The sequence below is a fragment of the Falco biarmicus genome, chromosome 4, assembly GCF_023638135.1.
Source record: "Falco biarmicus isolate bFalBia1 chromosome 4, bFalBia1.pri, whole genome shotgun sequence".
Taxonomy (NCBI): domain Eukaryota; kingdom Metazoa; phylum Chordata; class Aves; order Falconiformes; family Falconidae; genus Falco; species Falco biarmicus.
In genome coordinates this window covers 62,115,052-62,142,064 of record NC_079291.1, presented here as the reverse complement: position 1 = coordinate 62,142,064, position 27,013 = coordinate 62,115,052, and the positions used below count along the sequence as shown (strand labels likewise).

Sequence of the window (27,013 nt, the reverse complement as noted above, 5' to 3'; positions counted from 1 at the left end):
CATCAAGGCCCAGGACGTGTCCCCTGCCCCTGAAGCAAGTGTCTGTCATTTTGATATGGACCCTGACAGAGCCATCGAGTGGGGGTCAGGGGGTGTAAAGGAATTATAGAGGAATGAAGGCAGGTTAATTAACATTGATAATATACAGCTGTGGGCTGGCTTCAGGGGCAGCGCGTTCGCTGTGGATAAGGTGCAGCTGTGGCTGGTTCCTGCTAAGTAGTTAAATAGCTCTAAGGGGGATGGAAGGGGAGCACTGGGTGAAGAGAGACCTGGAAGAAGCAGAGTGAGTGAGTGAGTGAGTGAGTGAGTGAGTGAGTGAGTGAGTGAGTGAGTGAGTGAGTGAGTGAGTGAGTGAGTGAGTGAGTGAGTGAGTGAGTGAGTGAGTGTCCTGGAGGTAGGAGAGACAAGGGGAAGGATGCAGGTGAGGCAAGAAGCAGAGGGACTGGCCTGAAGAGGATGAAGAAACAGCACAGACAGTAGATGAACTGTTGAAACCTTGTGGGGGATTGGTGGCTGTGCCAGGGCAAGGTGTGGGAACTACTTATTGAAGTTAATCTGGTAAGTGATGGTAAAAGCCTTGTTACAGCTGGCTAGTTTGTTAGTGCTGTGACAAGGAGGGTATTTGTATGGGAACCCACCATAATTCTGTATTCACAGACACAATCACCACAGACAAAAAATCACTCAGATAGCTGTAATTCTACCAAAACTATGGAATGTGACTTTATTCAGTTCCTGTCCATCAAACTACATGTTTTGCCAAGATTGACACCCCCTACCCCTTGAGGATGAACCTCATCTTGGTAAGAAAACTACTGTAGTGTGGTGGCCAGAGCATGGGTGATCCTGTCCCCCTGGGTGAGGGGGTCTGTTCCAAGGCTCTCCCCCACCCCCTGGCAGCTCTGGTCCCCTGTAAATCACCCCGGCCTCACACTGGCTCAATGTACCCCCGCACAGCCCTTTCATGCAGCATGGGATGGGGCAAGCCTGGCCAGTGGTGCTGCGGTGTTACCTTCAATGGTAATTCTTCAGGCAACCAGTCACTCGTCTGCAACAGCTCAGTGGCAGGACGGAGAGAGGTGTCCTCGAAGTGTGGAATAAATCTGAGCCCCCAGTTCTCAGGTTTGTGATAACTGGCTCCTGCCCCAATCAGTGTGATGGGGAGGGTCTACTGGGGAGCCCCTGGGTCCTGCTCGGTTCCCTCTGGCCCCCCAGGCAATCAGGAGCTGCTGACCAGCCTGGAGCTCACTGGGGCCAGCTCCCTGTGATCCCCGGTGCCTGGGGCTGGCGTGTGGCATACTGACACACGGGCTCTGAATGCGGGTCGAAGACCCTCTATTAAAATCAAGCGAGCCTTTTCATACCTTTACAGCGGGCTGACATACCAGCCTGTAACCGTGCTCAGTAATTTGCCATGTGACTCTTTTTTTACTGCACAGACACAGCAGCTCAGGAGCTCCCTTATCTACAAGGCCACAAGCTCTGCTGACGATGTCCTGTATCTTAGTTTCCCTTGTGGCTCCCATGGCCTCCTTCCAACGAGCACAACTGCGTCCTCTTCCCTGGGTCTGTCTTTGTTCACTGATGCTGTCCTGATTACACCTATTTGTAATAAGATTTTTATCCATCTAGTTAAGCCTAATCCACTAAAAAGATTTCTGAAAATATTAAAACCATAATTTTGTTGTAATTTCTGTTCTCCTTCTTGCAAGTTTTTGATACTTTTGTGAATAGATTCAGAATGACCAGACAGATTCATACAACAAAGCCCATCAAAATGCTGACAACCATGACCCTGCGCTAACAATAAAAACTGCTGTGGCTCTCTTCTGCAGCGTAGCACGCCTCACTGAACTGACATCCAGCAATAGTCCACTTGGGGCCAACGAAGTCACACAAGTTTGTTTCGCAAGCCAGTAGCCAGGCTTATTCAAGGTGGTTAGTGCTCGTGCTGCTCCTACTCCTGGAGCCAATATAGATGCTGCTATAATTTCACCAGAGCTCCAAAACTTTATATTATCCTTACAATCAGTTTGCAAGGCATGTGTAGCATGTTTGTGGTGGTGTAACTTCTGAGTTATAACCATGGATGCATTGGGTGTTAACAAGGTTAACCTTCCAGTGCTACGTGGTCCTCCTTTCGTATGGGCAGGAGTGCCAGGCCATGTGCAATCTCCACAAATTAGAAATAATCCTGTGGGCAGTTTAAGTGGGCGATTGCTAGACTTCGATATGTTGGGAGAAGTACAATTACCCCAAGCACTAGCATTTCTATATGCAGGTATGGTAGCATTTAGCCATTGAATTGTTTTTGTATCATTTTTGCCTGTATAGCTAAAATATAAACGATAATCCCTTTTTACAGATCCTATTAAGTCCAGTTCCTGTGGTTCAGTCCCACCGTACAGTAAATATGGAACCCAACCATCCTAATTGTTAACCACATCGCCAAACTCCTTAGCCGCATCCTCTTGTCCTGAGGGGATGGGCCAACCTTCGACAGGTGGTCCAGACAGACAGGTTGTAAAAGGATTTTCCGGAGAAGCGGTTGGTAGACATAATATGCCCTGTCCCGTGGGATTGGCCAAGGTTACCCAGATGTCAGGTTTGGGTTGAGGTGGGATCCATATTGATGCAGCTGATGTCGTGGCACAGATGATGGCGATGACTGAGGTAACGATGGTTTGATCCATCAAGCAGGCACTCATCTTGGGCCAGAACCGTTTCACTTCTTGGATTGTTTGTTTTGATTCCGCAGCAATTAAGATGTCATCCATATAATGGTAGATTAGAACATTTTCAAAATACTCTCATATTGGTCTTAAAACTGCCACTACACATTGTTGGCGGAAAGTGGGGCTGTTATTCGTGCCTTGCGGCAACGCTTTCCGACAGCAGCTTTGATGTGGCTCTGCAGCATTGATGGAAGGTACAGAGAAGGCAAATTCACGGTTCATCTTGTGAGGCGCGAGGTATGTGAAGAAACAGCCTTTTAGGTCACTGACGGTGAGAGCCCATGGTTGTGGTAACACTGTCAGTGAGGGGAGCCCAGGCTGCAGAGCTCCCATATCTGCAGTGACCTCATTTATTTTTCCTAGATCATGTAAAAGCCTCCAAGAATTAATTTTCTTCTGCATCACAAAGACAGGCGTGTTCCATGGGCTAGTTGTGGGGGCTGTGCAACCACCCTCTAGCTGTTCACCCACCAGCCTGTGTAGCTGCAGCAGTTTTTCTTTCGGGAGGGGCCACTGATCTCCCATGGGGCTCAGTGGAGGCTCCAGGTCAGTGGTGGGACCTGCAGGACAGCAGCCCCCTGGCAGAGCCCGTGCCGAGGAGTGCACCCCATGGCCTGCACAGCCCCTGCCCCACAGGGCAGGAGGTCCAGGCAGCACGTAGGAGCTGGTCAGAACAGATCTCCCATCTGGTCCAATAATGGCAACAAGCACTTTACTGGGTTTTGGGAAAGTCTGACCACCGATTCCCAATAAGGAAGCACCAGCATCCACCGAAGGCCACTGACCAGGCCAGTGTGACACAGAAAAGACAGCGACATCTGCTCCACTATCAGTGATTCCTCACATAGTAATTCTTGTCTGTCCTGGCTGTAAAGTGCAGGATGATTTGGGTCGATCCACAGTTAATTGTCGAGTCCAATAAGTTTCTGGCAACCCTGTAGATCCCAGGTTGCTGAGCCTGGCGCTGTGCGGGTGGCGCTGGGTGAGTGGGGCAGCAATGCCCCCACTGCACCATTTGGCTCCTGCTGGCACCGCACACGGTGGCACTGGTGCCCATGGCGTTACTAGTATTTCTGCCTTGCAGTCAGCACCTGTGGCCCCAACAGCACAACGAGGCCTCTCAGTGTGGGGCTGGTCCCCTTGGCAGCGCTGCCCCCCCACTGGGCGGACGCTGTGTGCCCCCTGGAACAAGCCCATCGTGTCTGGGGCTGCAGGTGTAGAGGTGGCTGGGTGGCCTGGGCACCGCCTGCGAGGCCACTCGGGGGGGCATGGGGGAGGGTCTGCTGCCATAGCTGGGGGGCGTGAGGGTGATCTGCTGTCATAGCGGGGGAGCATGGGGGTTGATCTGCTGCCATAGCGCGGGTGGGGGGCATGGGGGGTAACTGCTGTCGTAGCGCGACCCCTCGTGGCGCTGCCCTTGCGGTTCCGCGCTAAGGCTGGGGACCGGCCGTCCCGGTCAGTGGTGACCGACACCGATCTGCGGAACGCGCCCTTCGCCGCGCGGGCAGATCCCAGGCGCCCCCCCCACTCCCCGAGCTTCCCCTTGGGACATCCCTTGGTCATCTGCTTTCTCTTGAGACAGCCCTTTCGCAGGGGCCGTGCTGACCGCACCAGAATGTTGCCGGGACTGAACTGCCAGTGCAGTGAACGTTTCCCTGAGCAGGGACACCGTATTGCCCAGACCCAGCACTCCTACAAGCATTCAACATATCATCCATGCTAGGATTCCTTAAAGGTTGTAGTACTTACTGACAGTCAGCGTTGGCATTTTCAATAGCAAATTGTTTAAAAAAATACTCACGTACTTGCTCATTATCAATCGGCTTTTCCAATGCCTCATTAAGTCGGTCTAAAAACTTCATAATTGGTTCATTTGCTTCTTTTTTAATACGGACAAAAGTCTGCCCCTGTTTACCGGCTTCAGGGACAGCTTTCAAAGCATGGAGTGCCAGTTGTTTAACTTGATGCAAACCTAACTGGCAAATCCTAGCTTGTGCAGCACTGGTGCTATGTTCAGCTTGCCCTAGTGATACATCGGCATTGACCACTCGCAATGGGTCGTGCACCCCCAACACTGAGTTCTCAGCAGCTTGGACACCTGCAAGCTGCTTCATTTTTGACTCCCACATACTGTATTGCACGTCTGTCATTATCAAGCGAAACAACATTTTAAAATCATTTGGGGTAAACACATGAGTATCACAGAGAGATTGTATCAAACGGGTTGTATAAGGAGCCCCAAGCCCATGGCCCGTCACTGTTCACCTGATCTCTTTGGTAAGAGCATATGAGACTTTCCCATCGTGGGTCTTGATCAGGCATATACACCACAGGGAAAGCACGCAGCACAGCTGTGTCCCCTGCTCATCTCGCTTCCCCCTTTACAGCCACCCATTTATCATGAGGAACTGGAGGATATAAATCAGGCTTCTTCTCTGGATAAATAAGGCCTGGGTCAAAAGGGTCATCCAGGTCATGATTATCTGGTAATAGAGCCACAAGAGCAGTAGCATCAGGTTTAGTTTTTGGTCTTACGGCAAGGTCTGCCAAAGGGGGTGGCGGAGAAGGAGCTGAAGATGCTGCATCTACTTCCTTTGCTTGTGAGCCAACATGAGCTTTTAAAGTTTCAAAAATAATTTGCCAAGGGCTCAACAAAGTGGCTGCTACCTTATCATTTTTTGTAGCACAGTCCTATAGTTGGACGCCTATTTTATCCCAAATCTCTGGAGTATAAATGTTAGTAATATTAATGGGTGGGTTGGCTTTTGATGTCCATAGAAGAACGTGTTTCAGTTCTTCCTCATCTACTTTCTTCCCATACTTCTTAAGAATATTAGTAAAGACTTGTAAAACAGTGCTCTGCTCCTCTGTTGAAGCAGTCCCTGTAGTTCTCAGCAGCTTACCTTTGTCCTGCGGTGGGTTATGGAGCACGCTGGATACACCGCCCCATGGTGCGTGGTCCCGTGGTTCAGCTGGGCTGTGCCACCGGACTGACCGCCAGTCGATTTCAGGCCCCGTGTTTGTCACGCACTGGTCATAAACCACAGCGAGGTTGTTGCTCGTATTCTCAGAAACAGAATTAAGACTCAAAATGGAGTCAAGTGCCAAGGAACTTTTATTTGCCCGACAACTGGTTTGCAAGCATAAGAAAAGAGGAAGGAAAATGAAAGAAGGAAAAGAGAAGAGTTAATTGCAATAGGTACCACTGTGGCGCTAGGGTGTCCCAGCAGTCTGGCCTCTCCAGTCCGGTGGAGAAAGAGATCTGCCGCTGATGCAGGTACCACACACACACAGAGGACCCAAAAAGAATGAACGAACCGTGGTGTTTGTTGTCACTGTTCTTTTATGGAGTTGTCTTGTTGAATATTAATTATTTTTCTCAGAACCATTTTGCATATTCCAGGAGCTGGTTTGCATAACCCCCCCCACACACACACCCACACACACACACACACCCCCCCACACACACAGAGTCTAGTTGGTCTTCGGGGGTCAGTGGCCCCCCCCAACCTTCCAAACCCCAGCTCTGGGCACATGTGGAAGAGTTACATGAGAGTTCCTGGAACCAGCTCTGCGTTCAGGCTCAGCAGGAACAGGAAAGCCCTCACCTGGCAGTTAGACCCCGTGCCGTTGCTGTGGCAGCGAGGTTCTTCGGGGTTTGATGTCCTGGCAATGCTGAGACAAACAACCGACTCAGCCTCTCACAGCGCTGGGCCATGTGTGGCATACTGACACACGGGCTCTGAATGCGGGTCGAAGACCCTCTATTAAAATCAAGCGAGCCTTTTCATACCTTTACAGCACGCTGACGTACCAGCCTGTAACCATGCTCAGTAATTTGCCATGTGGCTCTTTTTTTACTGCACAGACACAGCAGCTCAGCAGCTCCCTTATCTACAAGGCCACAAGCTCTGCTGACGATGTCCTGTATCTTAGTTTCCCTTGTGGCTCCCATGGCCTCCTTCCAACGAGCACAACTGCGTCCTCTTCCCTGGGTCTGTCTTTGTTCACTGATTCTGGCAACTGGCTCAACAAACACCCTCACCAGCGCTCCCCGTGAGCCCTGGTACCCGGGGCCGGCGCTCCCTGTGGTTCCCGGTGCCCGGGGCTCCCCACCGCTGGGACCGAGGCTCCCAGTGCCCGGGACGGCCGTTGCCGGGGGCTCCCCATGCCCGGCGCCAGCGCTCCCCACACCTGGGGCTCCCCGCGCCCGGGCAGGATGCTCTGGTACGCGGATCCCCTCGCCCGAGGGTCCCCTCGCCCGGGGCCGATGCTCCCCGTGGGTCCCCGTGCCCGGCGGCCCGGCTCCCGCCCGCCGCCGCCGCGTCCCCACCGCCCCTTCCGGGCGCGCCGAGGCGGGGCCGGCGCCATTGCGGCTGCGGGCCGGGGCGCGCTCGGGCGTCGCAGCCGCCGGCCCGGGCAGCGATGCAGCGGGTAAGGCCGGGCGGGAGGCGGCGGGGGGTCGGGCCGCGCTCGGCGGCAGCACCGGACGGAGCCCCCCGGGTCTGCGGCTGCCGGTGCCCGGGGGCGGGGGGGGCGGGCAGCCAGCCCTCGGCCCCGCGTCTGCCTGTGGCCATGGGGGGTCCCGGGCAGCCCCCGGCCCCATGTCTGCCGGTGCCCGTGGGGGGGGGGTTGGGCTCCGGCCTGCAGCCCCCCGGCAGCTGCCGCAACCCCCGGCCCCGCTCCCGGTGCAGGCAGGCGGTGGCCCGGGCCGCCCTGGCCGGGCTCGGCGGTGGGGGCCCCGGGTCTGGGGCGGCGGGACCCTCGGGGCTGGCTGCGGAGCCGGGACCCCCCGGCTGGACACAGCGGTGCCGCGGCAGCCCAGCGGCAGGCGGCCCGGCGGTGGGGACGCGGCAGGGCCGGGGCGCGGTGCTGGCACCCCCGACGGGGCGGCTGGCGCCCCTCAGCCCCGGCGGCCCCTCAGCCCCCGCCCTGTTTTGCAGGAGCAGGTGCCGGTGACGTTCGAGGACGTGGCCGTGTACTTCTCCCCCGAGGAGTGGGCACAGCTGACGGCGTGGCAGCGGCGGCTCTACCGGGAGGTGATGCTGGACAACTACGACCTGGTAGCCAGCCTAGGTAAGCGGGGGCGCCGGGGGTGCCCCAGGACGGAGCCGGCAGCGCTGCCGGGCCGGGAGCACGGCCAGTGGCTCAGCCGGGGGTCCACGGGCTCAGCCGGGGGTCTGCAGCTGGAGCCCCTCGGGCCAGCCGCGCGGGCAGAGCTCGACCTGCCGTCTCTCCATGCAGAGCGGGACCGTGGCGTGCCCGCTGCCCCCCCCCGGGCCTGCCGAGTCCGTCCCTGGTCTGTGAGGAATAACTGCTGCAGGTACCCCGGCCCCGCTGCCCTCCACCCTGGCCCCCCCCTGCTTTGCTGCCATGGCTGGGGCTGGCGCCGGTGACTCCCCAGGGCCCAGACGTGGCAGCCCCCTGGCCCCACTGCTCCCACAGCCGGCATCCCTGGGGCACGGCCCCCGGTGACAGTGACACCCCTCGGGCGGTTGGGGGGATGCTGAGGTTCCTCTCTCCCGCACAGGCTTCAAATCCAAGCGCATCCACAGAATGGAGCCTGGGGAAGAGTCACATGGGGGCGTCCCTATCGGCAGGGGGGACGGCAGAGCTCCCAACGCCTCTGGCACCCGTGAGTGACTGCAGGGACGCTCCGTGTGGCTGGGGGCTCTGGGCTGGGGAATTGGTGCTGATGTAGCCAGAGACGGCAGCCTCGAGCGTGGCATGAGGCACCTGGCCCCGGCCAGATCCCGCAGAGGCGAGCTTCCACCTGACTTCCTCGCTGGGTGGGTTCAGATGTCCCACCCTGGCCCCCCAGTCCCAGCTGTCCCGTGGGCATTGCAGGGGCAAGGGGAGGCCGCGGTGGATGAGGGGCTGGTGCTGTGGGCATGGGGAATATCGCGAGTCTGGTGGTGCCCCCGTGCCGGGACATCCACGCCATGACTGTGCCCCTGTTCCTGACAGCTGCCTGGGGCAGGACTGCCGGCGAGGACCTGTCTGAGGACGACGACCGGGGACGCTGGGTCCCATGTGCATCACCAGCCAGGGCAGCCGAGGAGTGGGGGTACCCCACACTCTGCTCTGGCTGGTGCGACATGGTGCCGGGGGCCTTGGCCAGGGATGCCCCGCAGGCGCTGCCAGGGTGGGAGCAGGGGGAGAAGCTGCTGGAAGTGCCTGTGGAGGGGGGTGGGGGGCTCCTCATCTGCGGCATCTGTGGGCAGAGCTTCGAGGATGCAGCCAGGCTGAGTGTGCACCAGCGTGAGCATATGCGCCCAGCGCCCTCCTACCAGTGCGGTGCCTGCGGCAAGGCTTTCCGCCACCATTGCAACCTCCTGACACACAAGAAGCACCGGGGCCGGCGCCGGCACACCTGCATGGGGTGCAGCAGGACTTTCTGCTTGAAAGGGGACCTGCTGCGGCATCGGGCGAGCCACGGCGGTGACAGCGGCTACGCCTGCCCACTCTGCCGGGGCAGCTGCCGCCATAAACGTGACCTGCAGGCGCATCGCAAGGGGCACGCTGGCGCTGTGTGCCGCAAGTGCCCCGAGTGCGAGAAGCGCTTTGAGGACGAGGCCAGCCTGAGCCAGCACCGGGCTGCCCACTCCGAGGAGCGGCCCTTCCTCTGCAGGCGCTGCGACCGCAGCTTCAGCTGGAAGGAGAGCCTGATCATCCACCAGCGCAGCCACGCACAGGAGCGCTCCCACAAGTGCCCCGACTGTGGCCGCGGCTTCAGCCGCAGCGGGAACCTGCTGGTGCACCAGCGCGTGCACACAGGTGAGCGGCCCTTTGCCTGCCCCCAGTGCGACAAGTCCTTCTGCAACAAGGCCAACCTCATCACGCACAAGAAGCTCCACCGACGCTACAAGACCTTCTCCTGCTCCCAGTGCTGTCTGGGCTTCAGGTCCAAGAGCAGGCTGCTGCTGCACCAACAAGTGCACGGGGAGGGGGATGAGGGGACCCTCAGGGCGGGAGACGACTCTCAGGACTGCCAGCAGTAGCTGCGGCCACCTTGACAGGGGCTTATCCCTGTGCTGAGGGGCCATGAAGGCTGTGGCAGGGTGGGAGAGGATGTGACTTTGCGGTGCTCTGCCTGCTGCCTCCTCCCCGTCGCTCAGCCCCAGGGCACATCCAGGACCTGTGAGCCCCACTCCGCACTCCTTTGGACCTCAAAAAAATCCCTCCAAGGCACTTCTCAGTTCCCCCAGTCCCACTGGTGCCCTGTATTTAAAGCCAGAAGAGAGCGATGCCAGTGTGAGGTCTGGTCTCTGGCAGTGGGGTGGAAGGGCCCCATCCTGTGCTGGGGGTGGCAGCCCAAGAGCCTTTCCCTGCTGCCCAGCGCCCTGGTCTTCCCCTCAGAGCAGTGCCGGGGGTGGGCTGGGTGGCTTGGGGGATGAACAGACCCCCATCCCGACCCACTCCCAGCAGCGCTGCCCATTGGCACGGGCTGGGCGAAGCCGGGGTGGCCACCTCGTCCCCTGTCCCCTTGCCCAGCTGGGGCTGTTCACCAGCAGAGCTGTGCCAGGCTCCACGGGAGCTGTGAGCCCAGCTGGGGCTGTGGGTTGCCCAAAGCTGGGTGTGCAGGGCCTGGGGACCCTGCAGTGCAAAGCTGGGGTGCAGAGCATGGCCATGTGCCCAGCCAGTGGGACCCCTGGTCTGCTGGAGCATGGCCCCCCGGGGTTGGTGGGCTGTCCCGGCTCTACCTGGGGCTCAGGCTGTGATCCCTCCCCCACAGGGCTCGGAGGCATGGGGCAGCTCCTGGGGGTCCTTGTGGGGACACAGCTGTCCCTGTACCAGTGTCCCCAAGCCCAGACACGTGTGGGGGGGGTTGTTCCTGCCCCGTAGCGCTGCCCAAAGGGAGGGGCAGCACTTGGGTAGCTGAGGTGGGAGTGGGACCCCCCAGGCTTGTCTTCTGTGGCCACTCTGCTGCCAGGGTGCGGAGCAGGGCCCTGGGCAGCTCCCGGCGATGCTTGGGGACACGGTTACCCATCACTCCTGGGAGGAGTGGGCCGGGGTCTGCTGTGCCAGGTTGTGGTGAGCTGGTGTGGGGAGTTTCCCACTGTCACAGCATCGTGGTCCCAGGGCCTGTGAGCACAGCAGTGGTCACCATGCCAGGTATCTCTCGAGGGTGAGAGTCCCTGTGTGCCTTTGGAAGGTGGCTGTGCCAGGGTCCACATGGCCTGAGGGCTGGGGTGCCTGGCAGGGAGATGGATGCATGGCCCCGTGCCCTGGACGTGAAACGTCTGGAATAGGGTGTCATGAGTGTGCCTGATCACTTGTCAAAGGACACTGTAATCCCTGCAGCTGTGGGCACACCGGGCTGCCGGCAGGCCCAGCACATGGGCCAGGCTGTGGTTGGAGCTGGTGTTGGGGCTCCCACTTGCAGTGAGGGCATGGCTTTTGCTCCCCGAACGTTGTGGTGCTGGTCCCCAGAGCAGAAGGTGCCAGTGCTGTGGGGTGGTGGAGCCTGGGCGCAGAAATCCAGCTGGATTTTCCTCAGAGATGGTGCTGCTGGCTGCCCAGCTCCTCTGGGCCTGTTGCATCCCCTGTGTGCTCGTGTCCCAGCACTCACTGGCAGGAGCTGAAGAAAAAGCAGATTTTAGTGGTTGCAACTCAAGGGTCTGTGCGTGCTGCTCACCTCCCTGCCCCTGAGTGCCACGGTGGGGCAGCTGGCTTGGCATGGGCATGGTGGCATGGGTCCGGCGGGGTGAGGGTGGGACACAATCCTTAAGGCAGTGAAGGACACCCCTGAGATCAAAGCCACCTTTCAGCAAATGGGTTCCCTAAACTGTGCAGGGCTGATGACACGACACAAAGGGCTGAGTTGTCCTGGGTGCCCCGACATGTCCCCAGGAGCGTCCTGGGACCCACTGCATTCTGAGCTGCCTTGTACATTAGAGATGGGGGCAGTGCCTGGGGCGAGGGGTTGCTTCTCCCAGTCTTGGGGACCGTGGCCACTGAGCCCAGGTTGTGGCTTTTCCCTCGGGCACCACCCAGCAGTGGTTCCCCTGTCCCCAGGGAAGTGGCAGTCTGCTGGTGTGTTTGAAGTCACAGAGCACCATGCCCTCAGTGCTTGCTCATTATTTAATAAATTGCTTTGGCAGGAACGTGGCTGTTGGTTTGGATGAGTAGTTGCCAGTGCCGCAGCAGCACCCAGTGAGCAAGTACACTGCTCTCCTCCTCCTCTTCCTCCTCCTTCTCCAGTGCAGGACCAGCTGCTTAGCCCAGCCTTCCCCAGTCCTTGGCCTGGCATTGCCCAGGGACCCCCAAAGGTGTCTGTTCCCGAGGGCTGGAGGGACTAGGTGCCATTGGACTAGGTAGTTGCTGTAGGTCCCTTCCAGCTGAAATGTAACATAACATAACATGATATAACATAATGTAATACAATACAGTACAATATAATACAGCATGCTGTGCTGTTCTCTGAACTATGGCCTCGAAGGCAACATGCATCAGAGAGGGGCTGCAGCAGCCAGTGCTCACGTACTGGGGCAGCCCCCCAGCCCAGCAGGGGCAAGTGCTGGCTCAGTGAGCCCCTGCGCTTGCCCACTGTCACACCAGGAACCATGCACCGGCCATGCTGCCCTGCCTGTGCCCTGCCTGCTGGAGGGTCATGCTGCCCTGCCTGCTCCCTGCTAGCCAAGCTGTGGGACCGGTGGCTGAGGCCAGGCAGGCAGTGCCACAGCCACTTGCCATTTTGGTGCTGGCTCCTTCGTCACTGGAGTGGCCATGCTGTGCACTGGTGCAGGGAGCCAGGAATGGCCGCCAGGCCCCTCTGTCAGAGGCTCGTCCAAGTTTTGCAGTGAATCAAACTCAGTCTGGGGGGGCTGCCCTGGGGCAGGGGTCCATCCTGCGAGGGCCTCTGCTGCTGGCATGGGACGCTCAACCTCCTCCAGCTGGAAAATGCTTGGAAAATACAAGTATGTTAGTACTCAGGTGTACTTATTTGCACTTACTACTGCTTACTAGTCCTTGCTCGTACTTGTTAGTAGTTCCTTGTACTTACTAGCACCTATGAATAGGCGCAGGGGTGCAGCCCCTGGCCCCATGGCTGGCGGTGGGTGCTTGGAGCCCCACTCCACGGGTGCTGCTCCCCAGCCCTGCTCTGGGGGCACTGAGGCCGGAGCTGCAGCTGCACGTGGAGGGCATGGCCGCTCCGCACACCTGCTCGCACTGTCTGCCCAGAGCTCCCAGGCCCAGCAGAGCTTGGCAACGACTCTATAACATGGTGCTAAGTGATGGCTGGTGGTGGAGCCCCAGGAGCGGCGGTGCTGCCCACTGTGGTGCCCGTCTTGGTGGAGAACGCACACCGCCTCCCTGCCCTGCTCATGTTGCCCAGCCACTCACCAGACACCCCACCGTTTGCTTTTTTACCAGCAATGGAATAATGCACAGTAATGGCAAAGCCAACACTATGCTCCCCAGGGGCTGTGGGCACCCGTCCCGTGGCCGCAGCCCGGCACGGTGCCAGGAGCTGGCAAACCGGTGGCTGCCACTGGGCACCCAAACTATGCCCTTGACTGCCTGGCCGGTTGCTCACCCTGCGCGCCCCCCACCAGCCCCACCGCCCCGAAGCCGCCGCCTGCGCCGTGGGTGCCGGGGCCCCTCTGGCCGACCCTCGGCGGCTGGGCACCGAGCCCCGGCGGGTGTCCCGGTCCCCACAGCCCGTCGCTGAGCCGGGGGGTCCAAGGAGGGCGGCAGCAGCCACCGCTCCCCGGGAGCCAGCAGGCAGCGGGGAGGAGGCGGAGGCTGGCTGCGACCCCTTACCGCAGCCGCCCCGTACCGCCGGTACCCCGCACCTCCCGGTGCCCCCCCGCCCCGTACCGCCGGTGCCCCGCGCCCCCAGTGCCCCCCGCCCCCGCCCCGGCCGCACTACAGCTCCCGGCAGGCAGCGGGCGGAGCCTTTGTCCTGCCGCGCCCGCCGCGTCCTGCGGCCTCGGCCCGCGCCGGCAGCGCCCGGTGAGCGCGGGGGGGGCGCGGCACGGGGGGGGGGGGGGCACCGGAGCAGGCGAGGGGGGGACACGCCAGGCGGGGGGCACCGGAGACGGGGGGGTACCGGGAGAAGGGACACCGGAGCAGGCGGGGTGGGGGGGTACCGGGAGAGCGGACACCGGCGCGGCGGGGGCGGGGGGGGGACACCGGGAGGGGGGCATCGGGCCAGGCGGGGGGCACCGGGAGCGAGGGGTACAGCGTGCGGGGCTACCGGGGCCCGGCCGCCTCCCGCGGCGGTGCTGGTGCCTGGCTGAGCCCCCGCCCCCCGACACCCCCCGCCCCCGGGACGAGCTCCAGTCCGGGCCGTGCTCGCCGGGGGCCGCCACCGCCGGCCGGGCGGGGAGGGGGGCGCGGGACCAGGGGGGCCGGGGGGGGCAGCGCCCCGAGGGGGGTCCCCCCAACCCTGCTGTGACGCAGGGTGGGCGGCGTGGCCGCCTCTCCCGGCCCCCTGCCCCGCGGGGTGGGGGGCAGCACCCGGGGCTCCCCGTGGCCCCGCGGAGAGCTGCGGGCTTGCGGCTCCCGGCTGGCCCCTGCCCGGAGCTCCCCCGCAATCCCCCGGCCGGGGGCACCGGAGGCAGCCCCAGCAGCCCCCAGCCCTGTGCCCGCTTGCCCGGCGCTGCCCGTGGCAGGACCCCCGCCCGCGGGGGCGGCCAGCCAGCCAGGAGGAGGGCTGGGGGGGGAGAGGCCCCGCACGGTTCCCGCCTGCCAGCGCTGGTGGCGCTCCCCGAACCGCTCGGTGGTCCGTGCCATGATGTCTGGGGAGCACCCAAGGGGCCCGTTGCCCTGCCCAGAGCCACCGGGGTGGGGTGCACCCCTGCACCCCGCAGCCCCTGTGCTCGGGTCTGGGCCCCGGTGCTGCTGGTGGCTTTGGCACGATGCTTGCCTTCGCCTGGCCTGGAAGCCAGAGGCACGGGGGCTGGGGGGGCTGCGGGGGGTGCGTGGCTGCTGCACATGGCAATTTGGGCAATGGTAGGGTGAGCTGGCACCGTCCTGTGCCACCCTGTGCTGCATCACACCCACGCCACCCTCCTTGGCCCTGCCGACAGCCAGGGACGGGCAGGGGGCAACTGGGGTCTGGGGCAGGGGTCAGGGGGGTAGTTGGCACAGCCCGGGCTGCCAGAGTGGAGGGGATGAGGGGAGGCTGGAAGAGACTTTCCCATCACTCGGGCAGTTTCTCTGGGAGGCAGTGCCAGGACCCCACCGATGGAGCCAGAGGAGAAGTCGTGGAGGGGGGACCTGCCGGATGCCTGTGACACAGGTGAGGCTGCCGAGAGCTCCTGTGGGGACCCGGCTGCCCTGGCACCACAGGGACCTCGCAGCTGCCGGCATGATGCCGTGCTGCCCAGGAGCCCGAGAGCAGCTCTGTCTTCCTCAGGAAAGGGCTGGGCTAGTGTGAAGCGTGAGATCGTGGTGAAAACGGAGCCAGAGGATGAGTCCTACGTCAGCTGTCACCAGGGCCTGGATGCCACTGTCCCCAGGGTTCCCAGCACTGGTGAGCAGAGCAAGGGGCTGGGGGCTCAGCAAGACCCGCAGCCCCTGGGGAATTGAGTCCCTGGTTCCATACCAACTGCTGTGGCTGGTGTCCCATGCCAACTGCTGTGGGTGGCATCCCGTACCGACTGCTTAGGGCGATATCTGTGTGGGAACATGGGAAAGGCCGCTGCACCCGGGAGCTTTGCTCGCACAGTATGTGCCCAGTGCTGATCAGTAACCAGGTATTCCCTCCTGGAGGAAACGGGGTGGTTCCTTCTCTTGCACAAATATTTGATGACTCCAGGTGTCCTGGTTCCCCAGGGCTCTCTGGCCAGGGCACCCACCTCCTTTCCCGCAGGAGTGTCCCAGCACTAGGAGATACTCAGTGGCTGTGGGGAGCTCCTGGGAACCCAGGATTTGCAAGTGGTGCCTGGAGCCAGTGTCAGCACTGGCAGAGCACAGGGACGTCTCCAAGCACAGAGTCTGTCCCCACAGCAGACACACCGCGCTTTCCCCCTGGCAGGCATCAAAGCGGAGACCAGCATCAAAAGCGAGCCTGGGGCCGAGGCGTACGGCAGCGGCTGCCCCGGCTGCCAGGAGCGGGACGCACCGCACCACCATGCTGCCGGTGAGTGGAGCTGGGGTCCGGGGGAGTGCAGCTGGCGTGTTCCAAGGCTTTGCAGGCTGCAGGAGAGGTGCTGGGGGCCAGGGTGGGTGGGGGGCTGGGCGGGGAGTCAAGCTCGGCAGCGGGCACCCAGCCAAGCACCTTGATCCACTTCACCTGCCCACTGGCCTGATGCTGTCTGCTCTGCCTGCCTGGAAACTCTGCCTGTTGTGGCTGTCCCCTGCCTCCCTGGGGATGGTGACACTGTCCCCTGCCTCTCTGGGTGTTGGGAGAAGGGTTTGCTGGAGTCAAGAAGACGCTCAATATGAGTTACGCATCTTGCTCAACTTTATTATTTTCTAACACTACTTATATAGAACCGATACACATGCATATTCGTAAAGCAGAAATATAATTGGTTAGTAGTTTCTAAACGCGCGTGGTTCTCACACCCCTAATTATCATAACTAAAATAAGCATTCTATCCATGTAGCTAATTGTGTTGCTGTGCTTCAGCCTTGTAGTTTGTTACTCCCTATTTTCCCATACCGGTCCCTATCTTTCTTGGCCCTGCACCTGCTTTCCCAGCAGCTGTATCTTGTTACAGCCACGGCCTGTTGGCACAACATAATTACTTGGTCTCAGGATTCAAGAACAGCTCAAGGCTACCTTTCTTGTTAACTTCAGCACAGCAACTTCAGTGCAATTCTGATTACAGGCCTATTCTAATACCAGGCCTGGATTGTGCAGATCTTCAGAGATTCTAAGGCCATGCTTCTGCAGCCATTCTTTTACACCTGGGGATGGTGGCACTCTGTCCTGTGCCACCCTGGGCATGGCAAGACTCTGATCTGTGCCTCCCTGGGGATGGTGACACTGTCTCGTGCCACCCAGGGCATGGTGACACTGTCCTGTGCCACCCTGGGGACAGTGAGGTCCCACAAGAGCCCAGCCCTGCCCTCCCTGCCGGCAGTGCTGCCAGCCAGGGCCCAAAGCCCACTGGCAGCTGCCTGTGCCCGCCGAGCACCACGCTCTCCACGTGCAGGTGATGCCAGGCCCGAGGTCATCGTGAAGGTGGAGCCAGAGGAGGAGTCACACATTGGGTGTCCCCAGGATCTGGCTGGCCCAGGTGCTCCCAGCCACTGCGGCGGCGCAGGTGAGCACCGGGGGGGGGGATGGGGGCGGTGTGGGTGCGAGTGGCCCGGTGTTGGTGCCGGTCACTCTGCTGGGAGCCCAGGGCGCAGGGTCCTGAAGCGCCACTTGAGCAGTGGGTTTGGCCAAAATGTCCTTACGGGGCGGGGCGAGGAGGGGCGCAGTAGGCTCGGGGAAGGAGTCTGGAAGCCAGTGGAAGCTGAAAGCTTCAACCAGAGCTGGTACAGGGACAGGCGCCGCCAGGCTTGGCTGGAAACAGCCCCTGAACCGGACCAGAGCCTTCAGTGGTGCCCTCGGCTGGGGCCGGGGGGCTGGTGGTGCGGCACTGTGCCGGGACCCCTGCTCCCCTTGTACGCTGCAGGTGGTGGAAGGGGAAGGCAGCTGCCCTCCTCAGAGGGGGACCTTTGGCATTTGTCACCATGGAGCCACTGCCAGGCAACACGCCAAGGTGGCCACAGTGCTGAGTGAGGCTGCGGTGGAAGCCGTGGGCTGGAGGGCGAGTGGGCGGTCATGGGCAGCACCGGCAGGCGATGCTGGTCGCAGCTGCAGGATGGATTTTTCGTCTTTATGTTTGCGGCTTTATTTGGCATTTCAGTGTTCCTCGGGGTTTGGTGTGACCCTGCCACGAGCCTAACTCACACATGGTGTGCGGTGCCTGTGCTCCCCGTGCCAGTCCTGGCTGGGACTTGGCCGTGAGCTGGCAGCAGGCAGAGGTGACTGCGTGGTTGTCCCTGGAGCCATGTGGGTGTCCCCAGAGCCTCTCAGCTGCAGGAGCTGAGCCTGGGCTGCGTGGTGGGCTCGGGGCAGCCTCGCTGATGGCTTTCAGTGGTTAGGGGAGCAACTGTCCCCAGGGCTGGGGCTGCACCTGACGTGGCCCCCGCAGCCCCCCGTCCCACTCCCAGCAACATTCCAGATGGTCTGGGCGAGCCACTGGTCATGCAGGTGCTGGCATTGTGCTGCGCTTCTGCCTCTCTGGGCAGCCTCGGCAGCCAGGAATCATCCCTGTCCCTGCTCGCTCCCTGGGATCCCTGCCCCGAACTCCCGAAACTGACCCCACAGTGACGCTGCTGTGCCAGCCTTGCCACTCTGCTTGGCATGTGCTGGTGCCACCTGGCTCGGGGCTCCAGAGGTGCCCCCCGTTGCAGAACAGGGACTTGGGCTTAGGCCGGGGGGATCTGCGCCATTTTGGCTGTGGGGGAGGGATCACACATGGCACCTTCGGGTGTGCTGGGCCTGAGCGGGCATGGGCCCGGCTGGGTGCCGAGGGCAGGGTGGCCTCGTCCTGCTGCTCCATCACACGGGACAGGTCGGAGGTGGGCGCAGCTCGGTGCCTGCGGGGGTGGGTGCAGCTCTGCCCAGCCTGTGCTAGGACACCCTGAGGGGGGCTGCGGGAAGGGGCTGAATGTGGCTGCAGGGGTCTCCCAGGGGATCTCTGGAGCTGCGGCAGGTAACGGTGGGGTCACCTTCTCTTGGCAGGCCCTGACGGCGAGCAGCGACCCAAGGAGGAGCCAGAGGAGGTGAAGCCAGAGGCAGCTGAGCTGGAGAAGAGCCTGGGGGCTGCCTTGGGGGGCTCGCTCGGACCCTGGCCCCGTGTCAGCCAGTGGACGGTGCAGCAGGCACAGGGCACCGTTGCTGAGCTCCGGTGCAGCCCAGCAGTGCCCAGGGAGCGACGGGCTGCCCCCGAGCCCTGGGTGCTCTGCCTGGAGAGGGGCACAGCTCCGGTGGTGCCAGTGAGCAGCGCCAGGCAGAAACCTCCCTCTGCCTGCGGGGTGGGCAGTGCCATGGCCTCCGGTACCGAGCCGGCACGGCGTCCCTGTGGCCACACAGCCGAGCGTCCCTTCGCCTGCAGTGAGTGTGGGAAGAGCTTCCAGCACCGGGGGAACCTCATCACCCACTTGCGGGTGCACACAGGTGAGAAGCCCTTCACTTGCACCATCTGTGGCAAGAGCTTCAGCCAGAAGGGTGACCTGATGCGGCACCAGCGCATCCACACCGGTGAGAAGCCATTCAAGTGCACAGTCTGTGGCAAGAGCTTCTGCTCCAAGCAGACCTTCATCCTGCACCAGCGCATCCACACTGGCGAGAAGCCCTTCTCCTGCACCGAGTGTGGCAAGAGCTTCAACCGCAAGGCCAACTTCATCACCCACCAGAAGATCCACCGTGGTGAGCGCCCCTTCATCTGTGCTGAGTGCGGCAAGGGCTTCTGTGCCAAGAAGACCTTCATCCTCCACCAGAAAATCCACATCGGCGACCGGCCCTTTGGCTGCTCAGAGTGCGGCAAGAGCTTCAGCCGCAATGGTGACCTGACGCGGCACCAGCGCATCCACACCGGCGAGCGCCCCTTTGCCTGCACCGACTGCGGCAAGAGCTTCAGCCACAACGGCGAGCTGATCAAGCACCAGCGCATCCACACCGGTGAGAAGCCCTTCACCTGCACCGAGTGCGGCAAGAGCTTCAACCGCAAAGGCACCCTCATCACCCACCAGCGCATTCACACCGGTGAGCGACCCTTCGTCTGCCCCGAGTGTGGCAAGACCTTCAACTTGAAGACGACTCTGATGAAGCACAAGCGCATCCACACTGGCGAGCGTCCCTTCACCTGCCTGGAGTGTGGGAAGAGCTTCAAGTACAAGGGCAACCTCCGAACCCACCACCTCACCCATACAGTGGAGCGGGTCTACCCCTGCACTGAGTGTGGCAAGATCTTCAGCCACAAGAAGGAGCTGACAGTGCACCAGGGCGTGCACACAGAGGAGAGGATCCTCTCCTGCTACCAGGAGGGAGAGTCCTTCAACCCCTTCCTCCCCGTGCACCCCCTCCTCATGTCCTGCGCCCAGCTTCCAGTGCCACTGGAAGCCTTGTCTAAGTACAAGTAGGAGGGCTGGTGGCAGCAGGGACAGCCCACTGTCCTGCCTGTGGCACGTCCCCATGGCTCAAGCAGCCAGAGGAGGAACCAATGTCAGAGACTTGGCCCCGCTGCAGGGCCAGTGCCATGGGACACTGGCGGGTCCTGGGGACGAGGCGCTGGCTGGGGATGCCACTGGCTTTCAGCAGTGCTAGAGGGGCTGCCCTGCCGTGGCGGGGGCCGGGGCCAGTGGCAGGGACAGGCAGCTGGGCTGGGACCCTGGGCGTGTGGGGCTGGTGGCCTGCCACCACACCAGCACCAATCACACCCCCAGGTGATGGGGGGCTTTCTATTATGGCAGGAGATGTTGTCCCCGACCCGAGAGTCCGCCGTCCTGTTTGCTGTTGGAAACCTTTTCAAAGTGGATCACAACGAGTAGGTGTGAAGAGATGGGTCCCCTTGCCAGGTTTGCTGTCCCCAATGCCGGTGCCACCATCTGTGCTGTGGCAGGTGCGGCCACCCCATCCTGTGCCGAGGGGCCCGGTGCAGCTGGGGGAATGGGGCAGGTCTGGGGCTGAGCGCCCCTGTTTCCCCTCATCCCCATCAAGGATGCTGGACTCAATGAGGAGCCCATGGCTACCAGGCACAGCCCCTCACCACTATGCTCTGTGCACGGTGACCAGCCCCTGTGCGGGGGTGAGCCAGCACCCCTCTTTGTCCCCCCAAAGTCCCGTCAGGCATTTACCCAGGCATGGGTTTGGCTCCCTTCCTGCCCCAGCACCTGCTGTGTGCCGGGGAGCAGGGCCCTGCGCTTTGGGGCTTTGATGGAAACCTGAGTATTCTGCTGGGGGGCAAACCTCTTCCCTCGGCCACTGGTTCTGCAGGGGGGGCTGCTTTTGGAGGGGCCATGGAGGCGAGAGGCCCTGGGGCACACAGGGACCCTGACCTGGCTGTCTCCACAGCTTTGCCCTGGGGCTCAAGGTTATGCTTGTCACATCCCTGCCTCAGTTTCCCCATCTGTGAAAGGGGGGTAACACTACGTGCTGCCTCCCGGAGGGCGTGTTAACCCCTTCCTGACCATGCAGAGCCCCACAGAGGGCAAGTGCTGGGCTGGGGCGTGTTGGAGCTGCCAGGGACAAAGGACAGCTGGTGGCTTAGCTGACGCATAGGAGCCCCCACCATGGGACACAGTGTGCAGGGACCACATGTATTTATGGCACTGTTGGTTTTTCCTAACCTAGACACTAATAAAAAGTGCAAATGTAAGAGAACCCATTTGCTGCTTATTTCTGCTCACCCCCCGTGGGAGAGGTGGGACCCCTCATCCCTCCTTGCCAGGGGGTCCCACTGCCTCTCCCCAGCACCCAGCCCCATCCATGACTGTGGACCTGCTTGGGGGGGACAGAAGCATCGCCCCCTGCCCTGGCTCACAGGAAGGCACCTTGGCAGCACGGGGCCCAGGAAGGAACCACTCACCCAAACATTGCAAGCATCACATGCATGGCCAGCAGCCACTGGGTCACGGTAACAGCCCAGTGTGTGCAGAACCCCCCAGCTGCCCCTTTCTACCCACCACACTTTGACCTGGGCAGCACCATGCAGCCCGTCTCCCTGGAGGTCGGCATCAAAAGAGTTTAATAATGAAAGAATAATAAAAAATTGTAAATTGTAAGGAAAAGAGGAAGAAGGAAAAGAACAGCTCAAGCCCTGAGTGCAGGCCCAGGTGTGAGGGGGCCACTCAGCCAGCTGCTGTCCTGACACAGGTAGTGCCCCATGCCCAACCCCCCAGAGAGGTTGCCCCCAGTGCAGTGCCCAAAGCACAACAGGGCACCCACAGCCCTGCAGTGGGACCAGGGGGGCCACACACCCCGGGGAGGGGGGGGGGGCGCTGGGGGGGGGCCACTCACAGCCCTGCAGTGGGGGGCCGCAGGAGGCACAGGCATCCCTAAGGGTGGGAGCATGGGGGACACTCACATCTCACAGCATGGGGGGAGGGCATCCACGTCCCTGCAGCAAGGCTGTGGGAGGCACCCTCATCCCCGGGGGTGGGGGGGCACCTGCATCTCTGCAGCGTGTGTGTGTGTGTGGGACATCCCTGCAGTGGGCCCGTGGGGACGGGGCAGGGGGTGCCCCCCATCCCTGCGCTGGGGCCATGGGGGCAGGCAGGGCGCTGCGGGAGCTGGTCTCCCACTGGTGGGACTACACCTCCCGTGGGCACCGGTGCTTACCGTGCTGATGTGCCGCTCCCACCCCGGGGCTGCCTCTCTCAGCACAGGTAGGGGTGGCAGCCTGCGGTACGGGGGTGGGCACTGCCCCCACCACCCTCAGGGCTGCTGCAAATACCCCCCACCGGGCTCCCCGCTGCCCTCCCCCGCGGCCCCCCCCCCATCCGGCCTGGGGAGAACTGCAATCCCACACACCAAGGGTGCTCAGCCCCCCGGGGTGCGGGGGGGGTGGATGGTCAGCCCCCCAGACTGGGGGGGAATGGATGGTCAGTACCCCAAGATGGGTGCTCAGCCCCCCTGCTATCCCAGATGGATGTTTAGCCCCCCAGGATGGAAGGATGGATGGTCAGTCCCCCCAGATGGACATAGCCAGCTTTGGGGCACCAGGAGCGCCTCAAACCCCTGTCTGTATTGGCAATTCTCACCACTGTGCCAGCACGGCCGGCGGTGCAGGCAATGGGCTCAGGGACGGTACCTGTGCTGGTGGTTGTTGGGGCCTGGGGCAGTGCAGCCGGTGGCGTGTGGGTGCATTCTGCCCCAATTCATTAGTCCAAATACTGTGTTTGGCATGGAACAGCCATCCTTGCTGTGCTGGTGCAGCTGGTCATGGGACTGGAAGCTCCTGCGGAGTCCAGCACATCCCACCTCCGCCCTCCCAGATACACAGTGGGTGCCCCTGCCCGCTCGCCAACAGCTCTGGTGAGGCGGGTGCCAGCACTGCCCTGGCACACGCCATAAGCCCAGCTGCTCGCCCCTTGCAGCCAGCAGGCAGAGCCATGGCAGCCAGTGTGCCACAGGCTGAGCTCCCTGTGGTTGGTGCCATGGTGCAGAACTCCCAGGGCCAGGGGTCCGGTTGCTACAAGGTGGGAGGGAAGCGCTTGGAGACCTGGCACGGTGCATGGTACCCCCGGCATTACCTGCCGAGCCACACCGTGGGCAGGAGCACGCCTGCTGCCAGGCCTGGTGTCGCAGTGCTGCACCCTGCCGTGGCGAGGGCTCCGGTGTGCGGCACAGGTCCCACGCAGAGCAGCGGGGTCATGGGGAACCCCCGCAGGCCTGCCAGTCTGCCCTCTCCTGGTGTGGCTGGTGGGCTGCCCCCACCTGGGACAGGCCAAGCGAGCCCCCCATGCCACAGTGACCCTGCTGCACCACCCGTTGCCTTCACTCGCATGGGATGCTCCAAGCGCTCCTCGTGGTGCTACTGCTCCCAGCGCGCCTGCCAGCACCGAGCTAGGCATGCTACTCGCTCCAGGTGCTAGTGATGTGTGAGGACATGGCCATGTACTTCTCCCCAGAGGTGTGGGCACAGCTGGTGGCATGGCAGCGGTGGCTCTACCAGGAGGTGATGCTGGACAACTACCAGGCAGTAACCTCTCTAGGTGAGGACTCTCTGGTGCTACTGGGCCAGGGTTGAGCCAGAATCCCCCCTCATCGGCTGGGGGCCCTAAAAGAGAAAAGCTGGCAGCAACTGGTGCTGCCCAAGTACTGCTGCAGCAGCTGCAGCTGCCGGCAGGTTTTACCCAGTCGGGCAGCTTCCAACTGGGAGCAGGCCTTGGGTGCTGTGGGATGGCTTATTTCAGTGGGAACGGCCCCACACCAATAATCATATGCCCCCCCCCCCCCCGACCTGAGCACTTCAAGCCTGACCAAAAGCCAAACCATGTTAAGGGCATCACCCAAATGCCTCCAGCCCTGTCCGGCCTGGGGCATTGCCCCACTGGCAGCCTGTGCTGGGGCTCTGTCGCAGCACTAACAAACTAGCCAGCTGTAACAAGGCTTTTACCATCACATACCAGGTTAACTTCAATAAGTAGTTCCCACACCTTGCCCTGGCACAGCCACCAATCCCCCACAAGGTTTCAACAGTTCATCTACTGTCTGTGCTGTTCCTTCATCCTCTTCAGGCCAGTCCCTCTGCTTCTTGCCTCACCTGCATCCTTCCCCTTATCTCTCCTACCTCCAAGACACTCTCACTCTCTCTCCTCCCTCTGCTTCTTCCAGGTCTCTCTTCACCCAGTGCTCCCCTTCCATCCCCCTTAGAGCTATTTAACTACTTAGCAGGAACCAGCCACAGCTGCACCTTATCCACGCCAGCCAGCCCACCACCCCTGAAGCCAGCTCACAGCTGTATATTATCAATGTTAATGAACTTGCCGTCATTCCTCTATGCTTCCTCTACAGCGTTCAACCCCCTCTCAGCACCACCACACTCCCTCCTGCCCAGCCTAAGCCCCCCATGCCACCCTGAGCCCTCCCCAGCGTCCTGCCTGAGGGAGAGCTGGTGGGGTGCCGAAAGCGAGGGGCAAGGGGGCTGCAGGTGCAGGGCTGAGGGGGCCACAAGCCGTCCCAGGGGTGCAGGTGGGGGGTCCGTGGCTCTCTGCCTGGACAGGTTGGCCTGCCTTCAAGCCTGAGATCATCTGCAAGATGGAGCGAGAAGAGACACCATGCATGTGAAACCCCCCCGGGGCACAGCAGAGGCGCTGGACTCGCATCCCAGGCAGGTACTAGGGAGCTGTGGGGGGTGGGGGGAGGATCTGCCAGCATTGTCCCCTCGGCCTTGGGTGCTCCATACACTGGGGAGGGTGGGCAGCTGGCAGGGTGCCTGTGCTGCTCCCCACGGGGAGTGGTCCCACGTGCTCAGTCCCAGCACTGACCCCTCCATCCTCCCCAGCAGCCAGTGATGCCTGGAGGCAGTGGGAGGCTGGGGGGGTCCCTGGAGAGATGCTGGCACCCGCTGCGCTGCCCAAGTGGGGCAGGAGGCGGCAGGGGTGCTTGGCTCACAGCCAGCTGGGCAGGAGCCAGGGGGGCCCATTGGGGCACCACCACCTGCTCCCCACCCCCCAGCTGCTGGAGAAGACACCCCCCCCCCAACATGCCCCAAGTGCAACAAGAGCTTCAAGAGCCAGACAGCGCTGGCCATTCACGAGCGGAGCCACATGGGCGAGCGGCCCTTTGGCTGCCCCTGCTGCAGGAAGGGCTTCCCCTCCAAGGGGACCTCGTGTCACCAGAAGACCCACGCCAGGAAGCCGGACACCCCCCGAAACCAGCATGGGCATCCTGGCCAAGCCGCTGCCGCCCTGCAGGCCCCTGGCCCCCAAGAACCCTGCAGCTGCGTGGAGGGGGAAGAGCTTGGGCAAGAGCCGGGACCTGTGGAAAAACCAGCAGATGCACATGGCGGCATGGCCGTTCCCCTGCCTGCAGTGTGGCTGCTGCTTTTGGCTGAGGCAGGTCCTGGCATCGCACCAGAAGGTGCACGGTGGGGAGAAGCCCTTCGGCTGTGCCGACTGCAGCAAGCACTTCGCTCAGAAGCATCACCTGCTGAGCCACTGGTGCATTCACACTGGCGAGAAGCGCTTCGCCTGCAGCCACTGTGGCCACCACTTCAGCCACGAGCACAACCTGGTCAGCCACCTGCGCATCCGCAGCAGGGAGTACCCCTTCGCCTGCACCCACTGCCCCAAGGCCTTCCGGGACAAGAAGACCCTCACCTTGTATCAGCACATCCACACCGGTGAGAAGCGATGAGTGCGGCAAGACCTGCAGCCAGAAGCAGCACCTGAAGAGCCACCAGCGGGTGCACGGGGGCTTGCTGGCCATGCTGGAGGGTGGCTGGTGGGATGGGGCGGGGGTGTCCGCCCCCGGCAGGGGGTGGGCGGAGGTCAATCCTTACCAGCGCGGCAGCCGCAAGAAGCGGTTTCAAGACGAGCAGATCATGCTGGCCCACCAGTGCACCCATGGCACCCCCAGCCCGTGGCTGCCCCTGCAGCCCACTGCCCCCTGAAGCTGCTGCTGAAGGGTCCCTGGGGTGCGAGGGGCTGCTGCAGGGGGGGACTGCGGGGGGGTCACCCACAGCACCAGCCACCAGAGCAGTCACACGTGAGCCCGGAGAAGCATCCTCACAGGTGTGGGCTGCCTCCTCCTCAGCTGCTCCCTGGGGACACATGGCACCTGCCGGTGGGGGAGCTGTCACCGCAGCCCCTTCCCCACCACGCTGGGCCCTACGGCACCGGCAGCTGCTGCGGCAGAGCACCGAGCCATGGGTGCGGGACTAGCTGCTGGGATGGGAGAAGGGCAATAAACCACGGTGCAGTCAGGATGGATTACAGGACAGAGGGGAAGGTGCTGCTTTATTTTTCCACCGGGAAAGTAAATAAAAGTCTTCTCAACGCTGAGGACAAGCAAGCAGCGCTGCAGCAGCACTGGGGCTGGCATCCCCCTGCTCGTCCCTAGGAAGCCCCTTGCCTAGCCAGGAGCAGTGAGCGGTGGGGTCTGCCCAGGGCTGAAGCAGCGTCCCGAGGGTTGGGGGCTCATCTTGGCGAGAGGTGCCGGACCCTCCCAGACCCAACTGCTCTTCCCATCAGCTGTTTGTAATTTTAGTTGGGTTTTTTTTCAATCAGACAGAAGCAGAAAACCACTTGTGCTCCAAATTTCCCTTTATTTCCCCCAAAAAAGCTGGAGCTGGGGGTTGGTTGGTGCATCAGTCAAAGCTCAGCTCTCAGGTTTGGCTTCAGATGGGTGCCGGGCAGCTGGGGTGGGTCTGGCAGGGGCTGCCGGGCTTGGGGGGCTGTGGAACTGGGGTGTGTGTGTGTGTGTGTCTGTGTCTGGTGGGACCTGCTGGGCTTAGGGGGGCTGCTGAGCTGGGGGGCCTGTGGAGCTGGGGAGGGTTACAGGGCTTGGGTGGGGGCGCTGCTGGGCTAGGGTGAGGTCGGGGGCTCCTGCAGAGCTGGGTTAGTGGCAGCCAGTGAAGGACTTTGCAGGTGTCACACCAAGAAAGCCGGGATGGGCATCATCGTCCCCCCCCACAGCAGCCCCTAGCCCCCTCAGCAGGCCACAGCCCCCTCACAGCATCCCAGGCACTGCCGCGGTCTCAGTCCCCGCAAACACAGTCGATCTGAGTCACATCACCCACTCCCCCTGCAGCCACGCTGCCCCCCCAGCTCCTCACCAAAAGCCCCCAGAGGGCCCCAAACCCCCCCAGCCCCCCCCA

At 61.8% G+C, this 27,013-nt stretch overlaps 2 protein-coding genes across 6 annotated transcripts; both read left to right on the top strand.

Moving 5' to 3' along the window:
* The first annotated feature begins 7,075 nt into the window (after positions 1-7,075).
* LOC130147191 (gastrula zinc finger protein XlCGF57.1-like) lies at positions 7,076-21,072 on the top strand. 5 transcript variants are annotated; one of them, XM_056334001.1, is made up of 6 exons: positions 13,624-13,694; positions 14,899-14,985; positions 15,103-15,219; positions 15,724-15,828; positions 16,850-16,960; positions 18,433-21,072. In XM_056334001.1, exons 2-6 carry the CDS (start codon positions 14,931-14,933, stop codon positions 19,830-19,832), a joined length of 1,788 nt encoding a protein of 595 aa, XP_056189976.1. In that variant the 5' UTR covers positions 13,624-13,694; positions 14,899-14,930; the 3' UTR covers positions 19,833-21,072. The 5 variants fall into 5 exon arrangements, with proteins under 5 accessions (XP_056189978.1, XP_056189976.1, XP_056189974.1 ...); XM_056334002.1 differs by having other exon boundaries at positions 13,642-13,694; positions 14,915-14,985; XM_056334003.1 differs by lacking the exons at positions 13,624-13,694; positions 14,899-14,985; positions 15,103-15,219; positions 15,724-15,828; positions 16,850-16,960 and adding exons at positions 7,076-7,169; positions 7,679-7,811; positions 8,266-8,370; positions 8,703-9,672 and having other exon boundaries at positions 18,776-21,072.
* A 2,227-nt stretch (positions 21,073-23,299) lies between these two features.
* Positions 23,300-25,807, top strand: LOC130147328 (gastrula zinc finger protein XlCGF52.1-like). The gene is given in 4 exon segments (XM_056334300.1): positions 23,300-23,405; positions 24,721-25,118; positions 25,120-25,544; positions 25,546-25,807. Coding segments are annotated over 4 exon segments (1,191 nt in total).
* The last annotated feature ends 1,206 nt before the right edge of the window (positions 25,808-27,013 follow it).

Excerpts from the sequence above, each read along its gene's own strand:
- LOC130147191 (XM_056334003.1), top strand. Across the intron at positions 7,812-8,265 it reads CGACCTGGTAGCCAGCCTAG|GCTTCAAATCCAAGCGCATC; the intron begins GTAAGCGGGGGC and ends TCTCCCGCACAG. Across the intron at positions 8,371-8,702 it reads TCCCAACGCCTCTGGCACCC|CTGCCTGGGGCAGGACTGCC; the intron begins GTGAGTGACTGC and ends TGTTCCTGACAG.